Below are 16,797 nucleotides of genomic sequence, written 5' to 3'. Positions count from 1 at the left end.
TGTCAGCCCTAAATGCCAGCACCCTGCAGTTCAGGACACAGAGAAATCCTCAGAGTGATGACGCCTCATTCGTGAAAGGCACCTGGACCACGTTTGAAAGTTGCATTTATGGCCCAACATTGCCTGTTGGTCTGGTAAATAATCTAGAAGAGGGTTTTCAAATTCTCTTTCCTGTCTAGGAGTGGCCACCATCCTTTATGAGAGTCGTTTGGGCTGCCTGGAAAACAGCATCCCACAGCTGACTGTGGAATACATCGAGGCCCTGGAGCTCATGTTTAGCATGTTCAAGACCTCCATGTATGCAGGCGCCATCCCCAGATGGCTTCGCCCCTTCATCCCAAAGCCCTGGCGGGAATTCTGCAGGTCCTGGGATGGACTCTTCAAATTCAGTAAGAGAAGAATTGAGAGCACATTTTGCAGAAGCAGGTTGACCTGCCGTGTTTTGTGTCTAACTCTCATCCAGACAATGGGTGACCATAGCAGAGGATGCCTAGATGTAGTCATGTGTTGGTTTTTGGACCCATAACTTTTGGGTTTTTTTTTTTTTTGAGACGGAGTCTGGCTCTGTCGCCCATGCTGGAGTGCAGTGGTGTGATCTCGGCTCACTGCAACCTCTGCCTCCTAGGTTCAAGTGATTATCATGCCTCAGCCTCCCGAGTAGCTGCTGTTACAGGCACTTGCCACCATGCCTGGCTAATTATTTTGCATTTTTAGTAGAAATGGGGTTTCACCATGTTGGCCAGGCTGGTCTTGAATTCCTGACCTCAGGTGATCACCCACCTTGACCTCCTAAAATGCTGGGATTACAAGTGTGAGCCACCGCGCCTCGCCATGGATTTGTTTTTCAAAGAAGCGAAAAGCATGTGGGTTGTGACTACAGGTAACATGATCAGTTTTTTCATTTTAAAATGATTTTTATTTTCACTAACATGCTAGCAGGGACAGGTACAAGTAAATGTCCATGCAAGATGATGTCTTTACTCCAAATAAATTGGTCAGTGCTTAAAATGTAGAGTTTCAGGTCCACGCATATTCATTTGAATGTTACAATTTTTGTTCAAATCCAAGGTGAAATTACAAAGAAATTTGTTTTCTTATGTGACTAAAAATTTTACTGTAAAAGCATTTCCGAAAATAAAAAAATTATTTTCTAAATGCTTAGAACAATGTTTCCAGAGCAATGCTAACACTGAATAAAGTGTTTCATGGTGTCTTTTCAAGATCAATATTTAGGCTGGGCGCAGTGGCTCACGCCTGTAATCCCAGCACTTTGGGAGGCTGAGGCGGGAGGATCACCTGAGGTCAGTAGTTCAAGACCAGCCTGGCCAACATGGCGAAACCACGTCTCTACTAAAAATACAAAATTAGCCGGGCGTGGTGGTGCATGCCTATAATCCCAGCTTATCGGGGGGCTGAGGCAGGAGAATCGCTTGAACTCGGGAGGCGGAGGTTGCAGTGAGCCAAGATCCTGCCACTGCACTCCAGCCTGGGCCACAGAGCGAGACTCTGTCTTAAACAACAACAACATTTATTTGAATATATGAGTCCTGAAGTCTGTGCTATATGGTAACATCCCAGATAATAATGCGTGGCCTTTTCCCCTCCACTCATTTTCTCTTCTGAAAGTGTGGTAGAAAAAAATAAAAGAGTTTGCATTTTGTTACTCATATTATATAAATAATTTATTTGGCTATTGGATTAGTAAAGCAAACATCTGCAAATATCTTACAGCTTATTTTTAAAAAGGAAGATATGTTTAGCTTGTCTTTTAACTTTTCATTCATTTACATACGCAAGTGTATGAGTGAAACTCCCAGGTCGACATTAGATAAATTGGGTTTCCTTACCCTCTGTCACCTGCCACTGGTTTAGTTAAGCTACTGGGAGGACAGAGGGCATTGAGACTGAAAAGATGATTCTCAACCCAAACTCCTTTCAAAAGAAATACTGTTTCCAAACAGGCCAAATTCATGTTGACAACAAGTTGAGGGACATACAGTACCAAATGGACCGAGGCCGGAGGGTGAGCGGGGGACTTCTCACATACCTCTTCCTTAGCCAGGCGCTGACGCTGCAGGAGATCTACGCCAACGTGACTGAGATGCTGCTGGCCGGCGTCGACACGGTGAGTCTGGGGGTCCTGGTTCTCAGCAAGCAACACACGATAACCCCTTCCTCTTCACCTCATGGACGTTGTCTACTTTTTTGGAGGGGGAGGATGGAGTTTTACTCTGTTGCCCAGGCTGGAGTGCAATGGCATGGTCTCGGCTCACTGCAACCTCTGCCTCTCAGGTTCAAGTGATTCTCCTGCCTCAGCCTCCAGAGTAGCTAGGATTACAGGCACCCACCACCACGCCCAGCTAATTTTTTGTATTGTTAGTAGCAACGGGGGTTTCACCATGTTGGCCGGGCTGGTCTCGAACTCCTGGCCTCAGGTGATCCACCCGCCTTGGCCTTCCAAAGTGCTGGGATTACAGGCATGAGACACTGCGACTGGCTGTTGTCTACTCTTAAGGCAGATTTGTTTAGCACACTGTTCATGTTTGTACTAGGCCTGCTGCACTGCTGAGGGGCTCCAGGAGGAGAAAACTCCGCGTGTGCAGTCACGCCTCACTTAATGATGCAGGTTTGTTCTGAGAAATGCGTTGTTGGGCAGTCCTGTCATTGCGTGAACATCTTAGAGTGTATTTATACAAACCTAGATGGTAACCTACCACACACCTAGGCTGCATGGTAGAGCCTATTACTCCTAGGCTACACAACTGTACAGAATGTTACTGTGCTGAATACTGTGGGCAGCTGGAACACAGTAGTAAGTATGTATGTATCCAAACATACTTAAACCTTGGCAAGCTACAGTACAAGTGTGGCTTTATAATCTTATGGGATCACCATTGTATACTGGGTCCATCATTGACCAAAACATCACTACACATGCATGATTGTATATTAAATGTAAGGTGCATAATGATTTCTATGAAAAGCATAAGCAAAATTCCATTATCACACACACAAAATTATAATAAGTGTTTAAAGTTTACAAATCATTCCTGATTTGTAAACATTTTGTCATTGTTTCATAATTTCACAAAGGAAGAGGGTATGGACATAAAAAACCTTATTAGTTATCATTTAAAATATTCCAGGCCATGGAATTTATTTTATAAAGACAAGAATTCATTTCATTCACCCCCCAATTTGTTCTATAAAGCCAACATAACTTCAAAACCGAAACCTGCTAAAGAGAGTATAAACAAAGTAAATTTAAGCAGTTTGGTTGATGAGTGCGTGTGTGTGTGTGTGTGGTGTGTGTGTGTATCAACAAATTCCCTGTGAATGGAGCCCAGTAGCATGGCAGATCAATGATACACTGGGACCAGGGAGGGTTCATATCAGAATGAGACAGAGCACTGCCCATTAACCTGGGGGGAACCCACAGGCTATCCGATGGGAAAGGAAGAGGCAGACCAGCATGTGTCCTGTGTCCTGTGAATAAGATGCAGCGGCACCGCCCCCTCCCGGCTGTGTGCATGTGCACATCTGTCCGTGACTGTGTGAGCACAGAGCAGAGCGTGGAGGGAACACACTAGATAGTTAACATGAGTTTCTTGGCTGGCTGGGGGTGGCTTGGTCTGGAGGGATAAGGAGCCAAGTTCTTTTCAAAAACATATGTGTAATATGATACAATTAATAGGATAGGTGTGAAAATGATCTCCATGTAGGTACAGGTGAAAGCAGTTGTAAAATTTGCTAAAAGGAAGTGGCAAAACAGGGAGGAGCTAGGCTGATGCTTTCAGTGGGTGGAAGATAATGAAATTTCTGGCTGGAAACTGGGGAAGCTGAGGGCTGGGGTGCTGCTGGTGGTTGAGTGGAAAGTGAGAATTAAGATTGCGTGACGCTTCGCTGTTTCCAAAGCATTGCACGCACACCCTGCCTGTCTCACAGCTTCCTCTAAGGTAGGAGTCATTGACTTCATTAACAGGTGGGGAAACTAAACAACCAAGCTCATCATCTCAAAGCTTTTCCTCTGCGCGGGTGCTTCCCGGCCTTGAATAAGGCACGCCCCGCACAGACCTCCATCTTAAAGGGACGAAAAAGCCTCAAGGCTTTATTTTCATTGTAATATCACTTAAGCATGTAAAAGCAAAAAACAAAACAAAACAAAAAACCCACACAGCATAAACTCCTTATTCTTTTGGATTTTGTGCAACAATAAAAGTATATGAATTAAATGCAAACTAAATGATACAATCAATGAAAATTCTAATTAACTACGTGAATGTGATGGTGTGGATTTGCTCAAATTAAGACACCACTTGAAAGGTGAAGAAATGAATGAATGGCTTGGTCGCTGAGCTTGTGCCTCCTGCCCCCTGGTGGTAACTAAGAACATCACAGTGAGGTGGCATTCAGAAGGAAGCTGTTCCTTTTAGCATCCTACAATAGAAGCCAGGGAACAAATTCTTACAACTTCATACTGATTTTTAAAAATTAGTATGATTTTACTGCAGCATAACTTATGCATAGTCAACTCCATTTAAACTGCATAATGCGATACAGATTGTTGACAGATGGAATCATTTATGAAACCACTGCCACATTTTTCTAAACATCGATGAGAATGGAATCATATGGTATGCTGTCTTTTCCATCTGGCCTCCTGCACTCAGAAGAATGACTCAGATTCATCCATGTGGTGGCATAGAACAGTAATTGATTCTTTTAAATTACTGAGTAGTATTCCATTGTATGGATATACCACATTTTTTCCATAAAAATGTGACCTTAATAGCAATTTTCTATTCTCTTGATAGGAAGCATCTAAGTAATCTTTTATAATTTATAAGAGCTTGCACATTATATTATATATACAAGAGGCCTGCCCTGTAAAACACGTGATATCTTCTACAAGAAAATGATATCAATATTACCTGCTTAAATTAGTTTTTTTTTGTTTTTTTTTTTGGTGAAAGAGAAAGGCCTTTATACTGTGGCATTTCCTTGTTTACTAGAGAGTGAAATGTAGTCCCATAGATGATACTATTGATTTTAGCGAAAATCTTGGGACCTATGAGAATAAAACAATTATTTTCAATAAGTAGAAAGGTTTGAGAAGAAGTATAAAAAGTGACATGGCTGGCCGGGCGCCGTGGCTCATGCCTGTAGTCCCAGCACTTTGGGAGACTGAGGCGGGCAGATCACAAGGTCAGGAGTTCCAGACCATCTTGGCTAACGCGGTGAAACTGTGTCTCTCCTAAAAATACAAAAAATTAGCTGGGCGTGGTGGTGGGCGCCTGTAGTCCCAGCTACTCGGGAGGCTGAGGCAGGAGAATGACGTGAACCCGGGAGGCGGAGCTTGCAGTGAGCCGAGATCACGCCACTGCACTCCAGCCTGGGTGACAGAATGAGACTCCGTCTCAAAAAAAAAAAAAAAAAAAAAGACACTGCTTTGCATAGACGAGTTATTGACTTGCTCTGTGTGGACCTTCCTTGATGAAGGCAGGACACAGTGGCTAACTAGTGATCTCCTGTGCACTGCAATCTCTAGATTAGGGTAGCCAGGTGGGCCGGACCCAGCATCCTGGGCGTGGGGATGCCGGGGGGCAGCCTGAGGCCCTTTCTGGCACACACGGAGCAAGCCCTGCAAAGAAGGTCACACGAAGTCCCAGCAGATCCTCCAGGCTCCGCAGCATCCCTGACATATTGCTCTTCAGTGATTAAAAAAAGCTCCAGGATCACTTTTCCTGTGGCTCTTCATGACAGGAGCATGTGAATCATAGAGTCGATGTCGCTTGCCAAATATATTCAGTTATTTATTTATTTATTTATTTGCCATGAATTAAGGAAACAGTCTTTCGTTTTTTGGTAAGACATTAAGTGCTATACGGAATTGGATGAGTTTGACTTTGCAGCTATGTGTATTCCCAGGGGACTTCATACCTGCCACCGTGTCTGTTTCAGTCCCTGGTGTTACTCACTGCCTGCCTGTGTCTGCCACTTTCTCTCCTTAGACGTCCTTCACCTTGTCCTGGACGGTGTACCTCCTGGCAAGGCACCCAGAAGTGCAGCAGACGGTGTACCGGGAGATCGTCAAGAATTTAGGGGAAAGGCATGTTCCAACTGCAGCTGATGTCCCCAAGGTCCCGCTGGTCAGAGCTCTCCTTAAGGAAACCCTGAGGTAAAAGGCTTGCCAGAATCTGTCAACGAACTGTGTCCCTTAGGTCCCTGGTTCTCTATCATAACGAGTCCTCCAACTGCCCTCCATGGCTGACCTGTTCAGGATGAGGATGTTTGTGACTGTAATTTTTTCTCTGCTCTTGTCAGAATGGCAGAAAGACCATTCTGTTTTATGGGTCGACATAATCCTTATTCTCTGTAAAGATCTTTGGGCCAGGCGCAGTGGCTCACGCCTGTAATCCCAGCACTTTGGGAGGCCAAGACAGATCACCTGTGGTCAGGAGTTCAAGAGCAGCCTGGCTAACACGGTGAAAATGCGTCTCTACTAAAAACACAAAAATTAGCAGGGCGTGGTGGTGGGCGCCTGTAGTCCTAGCTACTTGAGAGGCTGGGGCAAGAGAATCGCTTGAAGCTAGGTGATGGAGCCAAGATTGCACCAGTGCACTCCAGCCTGGGTGACAGAGCAAGACTCTGTCTCAAAAAAAAAAAAAAAAAAATCTTTTGAGCAGTCATTGAATATTGTCCCTGCTTTAGCCAATTGGCTTATTGGAGATTTCCCAACATGTTCCTGGGTCAATGGCCTTTGACTTTGTTCCTCTGAAGATAACACGAAACCAGATCGATTTGTCAGGAAAATAGTTTGGGCTGTTTGGCTGATTTCCAGACCTGGTACAAACCTCATGGTTCTTGTGTGAATGTCCTCATCTGAGTTGAGACGCCACCCTTTGAGGCTCAATTACTCCCAGACAGGGCTTTCCTGACAAACAGAAAAGCCGGAGGGATGTGGGTTGTCTTGGGTTGAGGGGCTGGTTTGGGTAGGAGGTGGGATAGGGACGGATGACATCCGTTCCCCCAAACACGGCATCCTCTGTGAGGAAATACTGTGACAAAAAGCAAAGCTTGTTTTCCGCAGTATGTACTAAAGAATTCTTTCAAAGCTGACTTGATCATGACCCTCAACCTATATAGCACGCTGTTTAACCTCAAAATTAAAAAAAAAAAGGAGCTGGCTGTGGGGTTTACTGGTATTTGTCAATTACAGTTTTATTCAGGGTTTTCTGAGATAATCTGATCACTGAAGTATCTTTTCTCCAAATGCATTTCATGGGGCCTTAAGTCCTATGAACTACTCCTTGATAAAGTGGTCCCGTGGTCACATAAAATATGAGAAACTTGGAATTTTCCCTCCTGGGAACACAATGGCATGTGAAAGGCTTGGCTTTGTGTTTTGCAAACGTTTTGCTTTGGGAATCTTTTCCACATTCCTCAGAATACTCGCTGGTAAAGCAAGCCAGCAAAGAAGCCGCAAAGGTCCTTGCAAAATGTTTCAGTTGAATATGTACCATGTGTTACTTTTTAAGAATTTTTAATGGAAATGGGAATATATCCAGGGTTCTGAACGTTCAATAAAATATTGTGAAAGTCACCACGCCATTCCTGTCCCCGCTGGCTCTTTTCCAGGCTGTTTCCAGTGCTGCCAGGGAATGGCCGGGTCACCCAGGAAGACCTGGTTATTGGCGGGTATCTGATTCCGAAAGGCGTGAGTTTGGGGCCATGGGGGTGGCCAGGCCTTGCGGGTTGGGGTTGAATTGGAATCTGCTTCTACCTTCAGGAAGTCTTTGTCCCTAAGCAGAGATCAATAGGTTTCCTTTTCTTTCGCATGTATTTTAAGATGAAGATGGGGTGTTGGGAGAAAGGAAGGGAATGGTGTGGTCTCGCTGCTCTGGAAACTTACTGCTCACCAGCAAGGCAGCCCATGCTCCTTGGCCTGCTCCCCAGGCCGTGTGGAAGTGGCCAGTCACCGCTGGGAGTCTCTGAAGGGCTCGACGGTCTTCTCAGCGGCTGCAGTGACATTTGGGGTGCAGTGTGGAGCAGGAAGGGAGGGAGCTGCTGCCATCCTGGGTGTGAGTGGACCCAGGCGGCCCCCAGGCGGGAGCACCCCGGGAGACTGTCCGGCTTGGGCTCTGGGCCCTGCCCTGCTCTTGAGTGATTCTGCTCCTTATCCCTTTTCTGTCATCCCTGATTTCCTCAGACCCAGCTGGCCCTTTGCCACTATGCCACATCGTACCAGGATGAGAACTTCCCTCGGGCCAAGGAGTTCCGGCCTGAGCGCTGGCTGCGGAAAGGAGACTTAGATAGAGTTGACAATTTCGGATCCATCCCCTTTGGTCATGGGGTTCGCAGCTGCATAGGGCGGAGAATTGCAGAACTGGAGATTCACCTTGTCGTGATCCAGGTAGGGCGTGGAGGCCAAACATTGGCCTTTGGGTTCGGCCTCTTTCTACTGGGCACAACGGAATAAAGACTTGCAGGTTAAAAAGAAAAGACGGTTTTGGAGACTTAAGAGCAAGAGCTGTCAGGCATTGTGGCTCACACCTGTGGTCCCAGGTACTCAGAAGGCTGAGGCGGGAGGCTCACTTGAACCCAGGAGTTCAAGGCTGCAGTGAGCCCTGATCACACCACAGCACTCCAGCCTGGGCAACAGAGTGAGACCCTATCCAAAAACAAGAGCTCTGCATGAAATCCCTTGAAAATGCCTCCTCATCTCCCATGCCCACCCCGCCCCCCAACCATGGTAGCCATCTTCAACCCCATGGCCTCCTGCCTTGCTTCACTCCTCCTTGGAATCATGTGGGTGGACGACAGGCCGCGGCCTGAAGATTTGGATGGGGTGTGTGTCACTGGGGGTGCCAGGGGCCCAGAGCCCAGCTCTCCTGCCACCACACAGCGAGTTAGGAGAGAGGGGAGCGGGAGTCAAATGAGTGGTCTTCAAACGCGAGGGAGCATAAAGCCAGCAGGCAGCACCTCACAAGGCGGACTCCCAGTCCCGCCTGCAGAGTCACGGGTTTGGTGGGTTAGGGGTGGGGTGTCCACTGCTGCTGCCGATGCCGATGGTGCGGTGCGTGGGCTACACTCTGAGAAACCCTGGAGGTCTAAGCGAGGCCCTGTGGGGTTTGGGGACCCCGCCTCCACCTCTAGTGGCCGTGTCTGCAGTTAGGAGCTGGCCTCTCAGGCACCCTCAGCAGCAGGCCCCTCCGGGAAAGGCACAGTGGTGCTCTTGCTGGTCACCTTTGTTTAACTGAGCCAACCATTTACACGGAGCAGTGGTTCTCAAGCTTCTTAGGTTGTGAAACATCAGGAGGCTGAGGCGGGAGGCTCACTTGAACCCAGGAGTTAAAGGCTACAGTGAGCCGTGATCACACCACAGCACTCCAGCCTGGGCGACAGAGTGAGACCCTATCCAAAAACAAGAGCTCTGCATGAAATCCCTTGAAAATGCCTCCCCATCTCCCATGCCCACCCCGCCCCCTGGGTGTTGTTAGAGAACACCTTACATGTGAAGATACATAATTCTGGATTTGCACTGTATCTGGGTTCAGGCTATAGCAGGAACTAAATAACACCTGAAGGAAATTTTATAAAAGAAAAGCCAGTGGTGGAGAAAATTCCACCCATTAGCCTCTCCTGCAAGTTGGAGACTGTTTCAGCGACAGGAAACCTTGGCCTGAGGTTTGGGAGCTCCATCGTTGTCTGAGCATTTGGGGAACGTGGGGAGTTCCTGGTGACCTCATCTCCCTATTTTACTGATGAGGAAACTGAGGCCCAGAAACCAACAGCCACTTGCCTAGTCCCACAGTGGCAGGTGCAGGGCAGGATCCAGGTGTCTTGACTTTTTCCCTACAAGTCATGCAGGTGCCTCCTCCAGGCTCGCTGGGAGCCCAGAGCTGGGCAGAAGGGAGAGTGAGGGACCAGGGGAGCCTGGTTGGCTGGGAGGAGGGGTAGAGGGATTCTGGATGGTCAGGCTTAGGGTGGGCACCAGAGCTGGAGAAGGTAAGGGTCTACTGCCCAGGGAGGAGGCACAGAACGAGGTGTGGGGAGAACTCTCACTGGCTCAGGGCTGGCTCTGGAGGCACAGGTGGCCCACGAGGCTCTGCTGGGGTGGGGCTGGTGGGACCAAGTGGCCATCCCACCTTCGTGTGGATGTGGCCGCTGCCCCTGTCCCTGGGAGCATGTGAGCGGCAGCTCGGTGTGTAGGGGGAGCTCAGGGCAAGCTGGCTTCACCCCCAGTTCTGCCACTTGCTGGCTCCGGGACCTTGGCAGATTTCTCAGCCACCTGAGCTGAGCCTGTCACATCATTTACAAAAGGGGCCAAATCCCTACCTGATAGGTGTGTGAGGAGTAAAAACAGTCCACGCACAGAGTCTGTGCCCAAGAAATATGAGCTGTTCTCATACTCTGAGCCCTGCACTAAGTCTGCTGTGGGGAGTGTTTTCAGGAAGGTCTCAGCTCCCTAAAATGCTGCTGTGCCTCCCACAGCCACCGCACCCTCCCGAAGGGCGTCGGTGAGTTGGGAGGGAGGCTTGTTGCCCCCAAGCTCTGGCTGCCTGAAGAACCGGGGTAGATACCTGAGCAAGAGGCTGGCGGTGAAATGGTATTTGGAGCTTGTGATGGGGTCTTGTTTGCTGCTGTTAACGCATGGATATACCTGCTAAAGTTTTTGCTTAAAAAGTCCTCATTTCTACCTGGGCAAGTGTAGAAAGGGAGCATCATGGTTTTTTTATTCTTTTTTTTTTTTTTTTTGAGTCTTGCTCTGTCGCCAGGCTAGAGTGCGGTGGTGCAATCGGCTCACTGCAACCTCTGCCTCCTGGGGTCATGCAATTCTCTTGCCTCAGCCTCCGGAGTAGCTGAGATTACAGGTGCCCATCACCACGCCCAGATAATTTTTGTATTTTTAGTAGAGATGGGGATTCATCATGTTGGCCAGGCTGGTCTCGAACTATTGACCTCAAGTGATCCACCTGCCTTGGCCTCCCAAAGTGCTGGGATTACAGGTGTGAGCCACTGTGCCTGGCCCATGTTTTTTTTTTTTTTGGAGTCTCGCCCTGTCGCCCAGGCTGGAGTGCAGTGGCACAATCTTGGGTCCCTGCAGCTCTGTCTCCCGGGTTCAAGCGATTCTCCTGCCTCAGCCTCTGGAGTAGCTGGGATTACAGGCTCCTGCCACCATGCCCCGCTAATTTTTTGTATCTTTAGTAGAGACGGGGTTTCACCATGTTGGCCAGGGTGGTCTCGAACTTCTGACCTCAAGTGATCCATCGCCTCGGCCTCCCAAAGTGCTGGGATTACAGGTGTAAGCCAGCACGCCTGGCCCATGATTTTTAATTGTTAAGAAAAAAGCTGGGCACAGTGGCTCACACCTGTAATCCCAGCACTTTGGGAGGCCAAGGCGGGCAGATATGAGGTCAGGAGTTCGAGACCAGCCTGACCAACATGGTGAACTCTCATCTCTACTAAAAATACAAAAATTAGCCAGGCCCGGTGGCGGGTGCCTATAATCACAGCTACTTGGGAGGCTGAGGCAGGAGAGTTGCTTGAACCCAGGAGGCGGAGGTTGCAATGAGCTGAGATCACGCCACTGTACTCCAGCCTGGGTGACAGAGTAAGACTCTGTCTCAAAAAAAAAAAAAAAAAGAAAGAAAAAAAAGAGAAGGCACAAATAGTACCAGGAATGAGCAGGGAGGCACAACTGTATAGACAGGAGATGATTTTTTTTTTTTTATCAAGAAAATACCTAAAACAGTTTTTTTGCCAATGAATTTGAAGACTTAGATAAAGTATACTGTTTACTAGAAAAAATATAAGTGATCCAAATTGACTCAAATGAAAGAGAACAGACCTAAGATATTGAATCAGTGAGAGCAGATCAAAGAAATGAGTCAGTGGTAAAAAGATTTACCCCTAAAATATCCTGAACCTAGACAGGGCTATTGGCAAGTTTTATCAAATCTTCAGGGAACAGGTAATCATCATCTTATATAAATAAAGAATAGAAAAAGGAAGTCTCATTTTGTGAGACTTGCATAACCTTGATATTCAAACCGGGAAAGGATGGAAAATAAAAACTACAGGCCAGCCTGACTGATTAATAATTGAAGATGGAAAATATGCAAAATGAACACTTGGCAGGCTGAATGTATAAAATGGAAAGGCATCTTCATATATCAGATGTATTCAAGAATGTGAGGATGGTCTGCCTAGAGAAAATCTGTCAGTAGAATCCACCAAGATAAAAAGGAGAAAAATTACATGAGCATCCCAAAAGATAATTGATAAAATTCAACCCCAATTAATGAAGAAAGTCTCTTGGCACAGGAGCAACAGTGGGGCCTTTCTTTCGTTTTAAATTTTACTTTAAGTTCTGGGATACATGTGCAGAACGTGCAGGTTTGTTACATAGGTATACATGTGCCATGGTGGTTTGCTGCACCCATCAACCCATCATCTAGGTTTTAAGCCCCACACGCATTAGGTATTTGTCCTAATGCTTTCCCTCCTCTTCCCCCCACCCCCCTGACAGGCCCCTGTGTGTGATGTTCCCCTCCCTGTGTCCATGTATTCTCATTGTTCAACTCCCAACAGTGGGGCCTTTCTTAACCAAATAAATGGCGTCTGCCCCAACAGTACAGGCACATGCCTGAAGGCTACTGGGAAGGAAAGGGACAGCTTTCATGATGTGATATTAATGTGTTCCCTTAAAATCAGGAAAAAGATATTTGATTGAGCAGGAGCATGTTTGGAAGATCCACCCCGGCTCCTTGGGAGCTGGAAACTGGATGTAGGGGGGCGGCGGGGGGGCGGGGGGCAGTGTTTTTTATTTTTTGTCTCCTGCATAGTTTTAATTTTTTCAACAAACAAACCACTCAGAAAAGAAAAAATACCGTGCGGCACGATGGCCTTGAAGTTAGGAGACCCACATGTCCACATGTGAGTCTTCCCTCTACCGCATGGGAATGAGCAGGCGTTTCTGAGAGGTCAGCACGAGGGGTCAGAGGTTAGGTGTTTAGGCTGAGCCACCCAGATGCCAGCAAATGATGTAGCTGCCTGAAGACGTGCTGTTCAGCTCATTTCTTTAATAGTGACAAAGGCATGAGTTCTGCCTGCGTCCCCATTGCAAGCCTTGACCCTTGAGCCTTGGTGCCCTGTCTGACTCTTAATTATCTTAAAAGAGATATCTTAAAGAGATAATCGCTTTAGGGTGATGGATACTTTGGTGTTCTTTCAAACTCACTGTGTAGGTACATTCCAATTTTACCCTGGGAGGCAGGGCTGATTCTGCTTTTGAACTATAGAAACGAGAAATGGAATCAAAGGTACGAACCAAGATCAACAATCTCATCATTCATTCCTTTTTCATTACTATTCACTATTACCAGCACAAGTGATTGTAAATTAGGCTCTGAGGAGAGCTCTACCTCCCCTTTCGACAGTGTTAGAGGCCGAGAGTGGTGGCTCATACCTTTAATCCCAGCACTTGGGGAGGCGGAGATGGGAGGATCGTTGGAGGTTAGGAGTTCAGGGGCAGCCTGGGCAACAAAGCGAGTCTCTGTTTCTACAAAAAAATTAAAAAGTTAGGCAGATGTGATGCATGCCTGTAGTCCCAGCTACTGAGGAGGCTGAGGTGGGAGGATCACTTGAGCCCAGGAGGTTGAGGCTGCAGAGAGCCGTGATCACGCCATGGTACTCCAGCCTGGAGCCCCAGCCCATCCTGGGTGCAGCTTCTTTGCCTGGGAGACGAAGCTGGAGAGAGAGGAAGGGCAGGGCAGGGACAGCCTGGGTCCTAAGCAGGAGACTATGGTGTCGCCAGCTCATCTACCCCCTGCTCTGTCCAAATGGGCTGAAAGCAAGGTCCCCCTCCCCGCCAGGAGCCTGTCCATGGACAGAAGTCTTTAGAGCAGGTTACCTGTATTCCTAAGCCCAGGGCTGACTTTGAACATCAAGCCCTAGCCGGCCAGTGGGGGAGATAATCGCTTTAGGTGTTCTTTCAAACTCACCGTGTAGGTACATTCCAGTTTTACCCTGGGAGGCAGGGCTGGTTCTGCTTTTGAACTGTAGAAATGAGAAATGGAATCAAAGGTACGAACTAAGAATATTTAAATTCAGGATATTAGCACAATGAAGTCTTTTGGAGGATTCAGCTCTCTCCGCCTCTGTTTCTGGCCGGGTCTGAAGTGTCTGCAGATTCGGAACCAGCAGGAAACCCGGAATTTCGCTTTGTTCTGCATTTCCCCCTGCTCCTTTGATGTCTTCTTCATCTAGACCTGCAATGGAAGCAACAGAGTTAGAATTTGAAATGGCAGGTGAAACTTAAGTCATCTGAGCATCTGCCTGCATCTCTGTCCCACCAGCTGCACAGCTGCTTAGGGGACGTGCCTAGGCTCTGGTATGGGATCTAAAGTTCTGTTTCCGAACAGTGGGCTTCCCACTGACCCGGAGGTTCTGTAGTCTCCAAAAGCTGGATGTGGGTGCTCATTGCCTGGGCTCTCTGCAGCCCAGTGCCACCACAGGAAGAGTAAAAGCATTCAGGGAGCACTGAGAATTTTCTGCTGTTCCAATTCTGACCCCTTCTCTCTCTTTCTCTTCTTAGTTGCTTCAACATTTTGAGATCAAAACATCTTCTCAGACCAAAGCTGTTCACGCAAAAACCCATGGGCTCCTGACACCAGGGGGGCCCATCCACGTGCGATTTGTTAACAGAAAGTAAGCCTGGATTTTAAACCTGGACTCGCCAACACACAGTGGGTATTTGTGTGTCGCTGACCACCGTGGAGAAGGAAAGCAGTGTCGCTAGGGGCTGTCTGGTTATAGACTAGCCTCCCAGGTCCTGGGACACTTGTAAATCTTTATGCAAAGTAATGTAAAAAGTTGCTATTTTACTGGTGCGTACCAGAAGTTGCCCTTTCTTTGGGGGAAACAGCTGTTGAAAAACCAGTGGCACTGAATTTTTATGCTTCATACATTGTGCTAGCCTCAATATTTAATGACTGGCAGTATCCTATGCATTTACTTGTACAGGGAAATGGTGGTTTACTTATAAATTCAGTTCTTCAATATGTGTTCTCTAATACTGGCATCTGGGCTCAAATTGCCATGAACAGTAATTTGAAGGCAATTTCAACTTACTGTTTCTAATTTGAAGAGGGAACATTAAGAATGCCTCTGTAATACTGTAATTATGGGAAGAAAGCACCAGAGGCAACATTTTATCCTGAGCACCAGATTTAGATCCTGTTAAAGGGCTCAAACTTAAAAGGGCTGGCCGGGTGTGGTGGCTCACGCCTGTAATCCCAGCACTTTGGGAGGTCAAGGTGGGAGGATTGCTTGAGCCAGAAGTTTGAGACCAGCCTGAGCAACATGGTGAAACCCTGTCTCTACCAAAAATACAAAAATTAGGCAGGCGTGGTGGTGCACACCTATGGTCCTAGTTACTCGGGAGACTGAGGCAGGAGGATCGTTTGAGCTCGGGGGTTAGGTCTGCAGTGAGCTATCTATGATGGCACCACTGCACTTCAGCCTGGGCGACAGAGTGAGACCCTCTCTCAAAAATAAAATAAAATAAATTAAAATAAAATAAAATAAAATGGCTGTATTCTTACTTTTCTCTTCACAACGAGTGCTTAATTTTCTAGTCATAATGCCTAAAGAAGTTGACTTAGTTTTTATTTGGAAGAAATAAAAAAGAAAGCTCCTGGTGAAATCAAGAATAATCAGATTTTCTAACCAAATCTAAATACGGAGTAGAGCAGACATATAAGAACTGGAAATATGACTACGTAAAATTTTGTTGCCTAAGTTGTGAGAAGTAATAAAACAGGCAGCATGGAAAACAATGTAACTTTAGAACATTTTTATTTCAAGGAAAAATAAATACATAAATAGAGATGCTACAGATATGACAGTATTTTTATCTTGATGGTGTTGTTTTAAATATCCACATGAGAACCGTCACCCAGCTGTGTGCCTGTGCCAGGCTCTCTGGGAAGCCGTGGCTCCGGGAGTGCCTTTCCTGCTGCTCACTGGTTGCTAAGAGGAAACACCGTGATTTCCTGATGCTCTTGCCTTGTCATCATGCCTGAAACAGCTTATTCCCAATTCTGTAATTCCTTTTACATAATCCTTCTCCAAAAATTACTTTCCTACTAATATAGACCATACAGTTTTTTTTTTTCCATTTAGTAAGTCACTCTGCAAAATAACTCTTAAGTAAGTAGACATAATATCCATTTCACATACCATTTTTGTTAAAGTATATAATAAAGTTGAAATCTCTGTGTGGTAGCAGAATAACTCTAGTATGAATGCTGTAAGTGTACAGGTAAATGTGAAATTAGGTCATATTAACTGGCCAAGTGTTGGATTGATTACTTTGAGGTAGCAGTATACGTATATTAAGTTTTATAAACTAGATGAAATTGCATTCTGTTTGAGATTGAAATTTAAAAATATTGAGAATAACTAAGCGACTTGAAGTGACCTCTTATTCCCTGGATATATATACGGTGTGACCCTCTAGTGAAGTGTGGCTCTGCCTGGGGATCAGCACAGGGTGAATGGCAAAGTGCGGGCTGGGGGTAGCACCTGTGCCCGCTGCTCAGTCTCACTGAACAGGAAGGGAAGCAGCCAGACACGGGGGCCTCCTGGTGTGATGTAGCAGGAAGTGCAGGGTGCCACCCAGGAAGCATCCGTGCCAAAGAAATGGAGATTCAGCTGGACAAGTTTCTAGGTTCACTACTGGTTTATAGGAAATACGTGGTATACAGGGAGATGTCAAAACTCCACGGGGGC

The 16,797-nt window shown here is 46.8% G+C and overlaps 1 protein-coding gene across 2 annotated transcripts in view; it reads left to right on the top strand.

Annotated features, from left to right (window-relative positions):
* Positions 1 to 15,559, top strand: part of LOC100600882 (cytochrome P450 27C1) — a 33,877-nt gene extending 18,318 nt beyond the window's left edge. The window contains exons 3-8 of one of the 2 annotated variants that reach the window (XM_030801237.1): positions 180 to 389; positions 1,962 to 2,125; positions 6,012 to 6,178; positions 7,639 to 7,717; positions 8,210 to 8,413; positions 14,600 to 15,559. In XM_030801237.1, the coding sequence (XP_030657097.1) occupies positions 180 to 389; positions 1,962 to 2,125; positions 6,012 to 6,178; positions 7,639 to 7,717; positions 8,210 to 8,413; positions 14,600 to 14,716 (941 nt within the window). In that variant the 3' untranslated portion in view covers positions 14,717 to 15,559. The remainder of the gene's footprint in view (positions 1 to 179; positions 390 to 1,961; positions 2,126 to 6,011; positions 6,179 to 7,638; positions 7,718 to 8,209; positions 8,414 to 14,599) is intronic. The other variant, XM_030801236.1, reaches the window with a different exon arrangement.
* Positions 15,560 to 16,797: the final 1,238 nt, after the last annotated feature.

The sequence above is a fragment of the Nomascus leucogenys genome, chromosome 20 (assembly GCF_006542625.1).
Source record: "Nomascus leucogenys isolate Asia chromosome 20, Asia_NLE_v1, whole genome shotgun sequence".
NCBI lineage: Eukaryota > Metazoa > Chordata > Mammalia > Primates > Hylobatidae > Nomascus > Nomascus leucogenys.
Note: the sequence above shows the minus strand (reverse complement) of the source record. Positions and strands in the feature narration are given on the sequence as shown.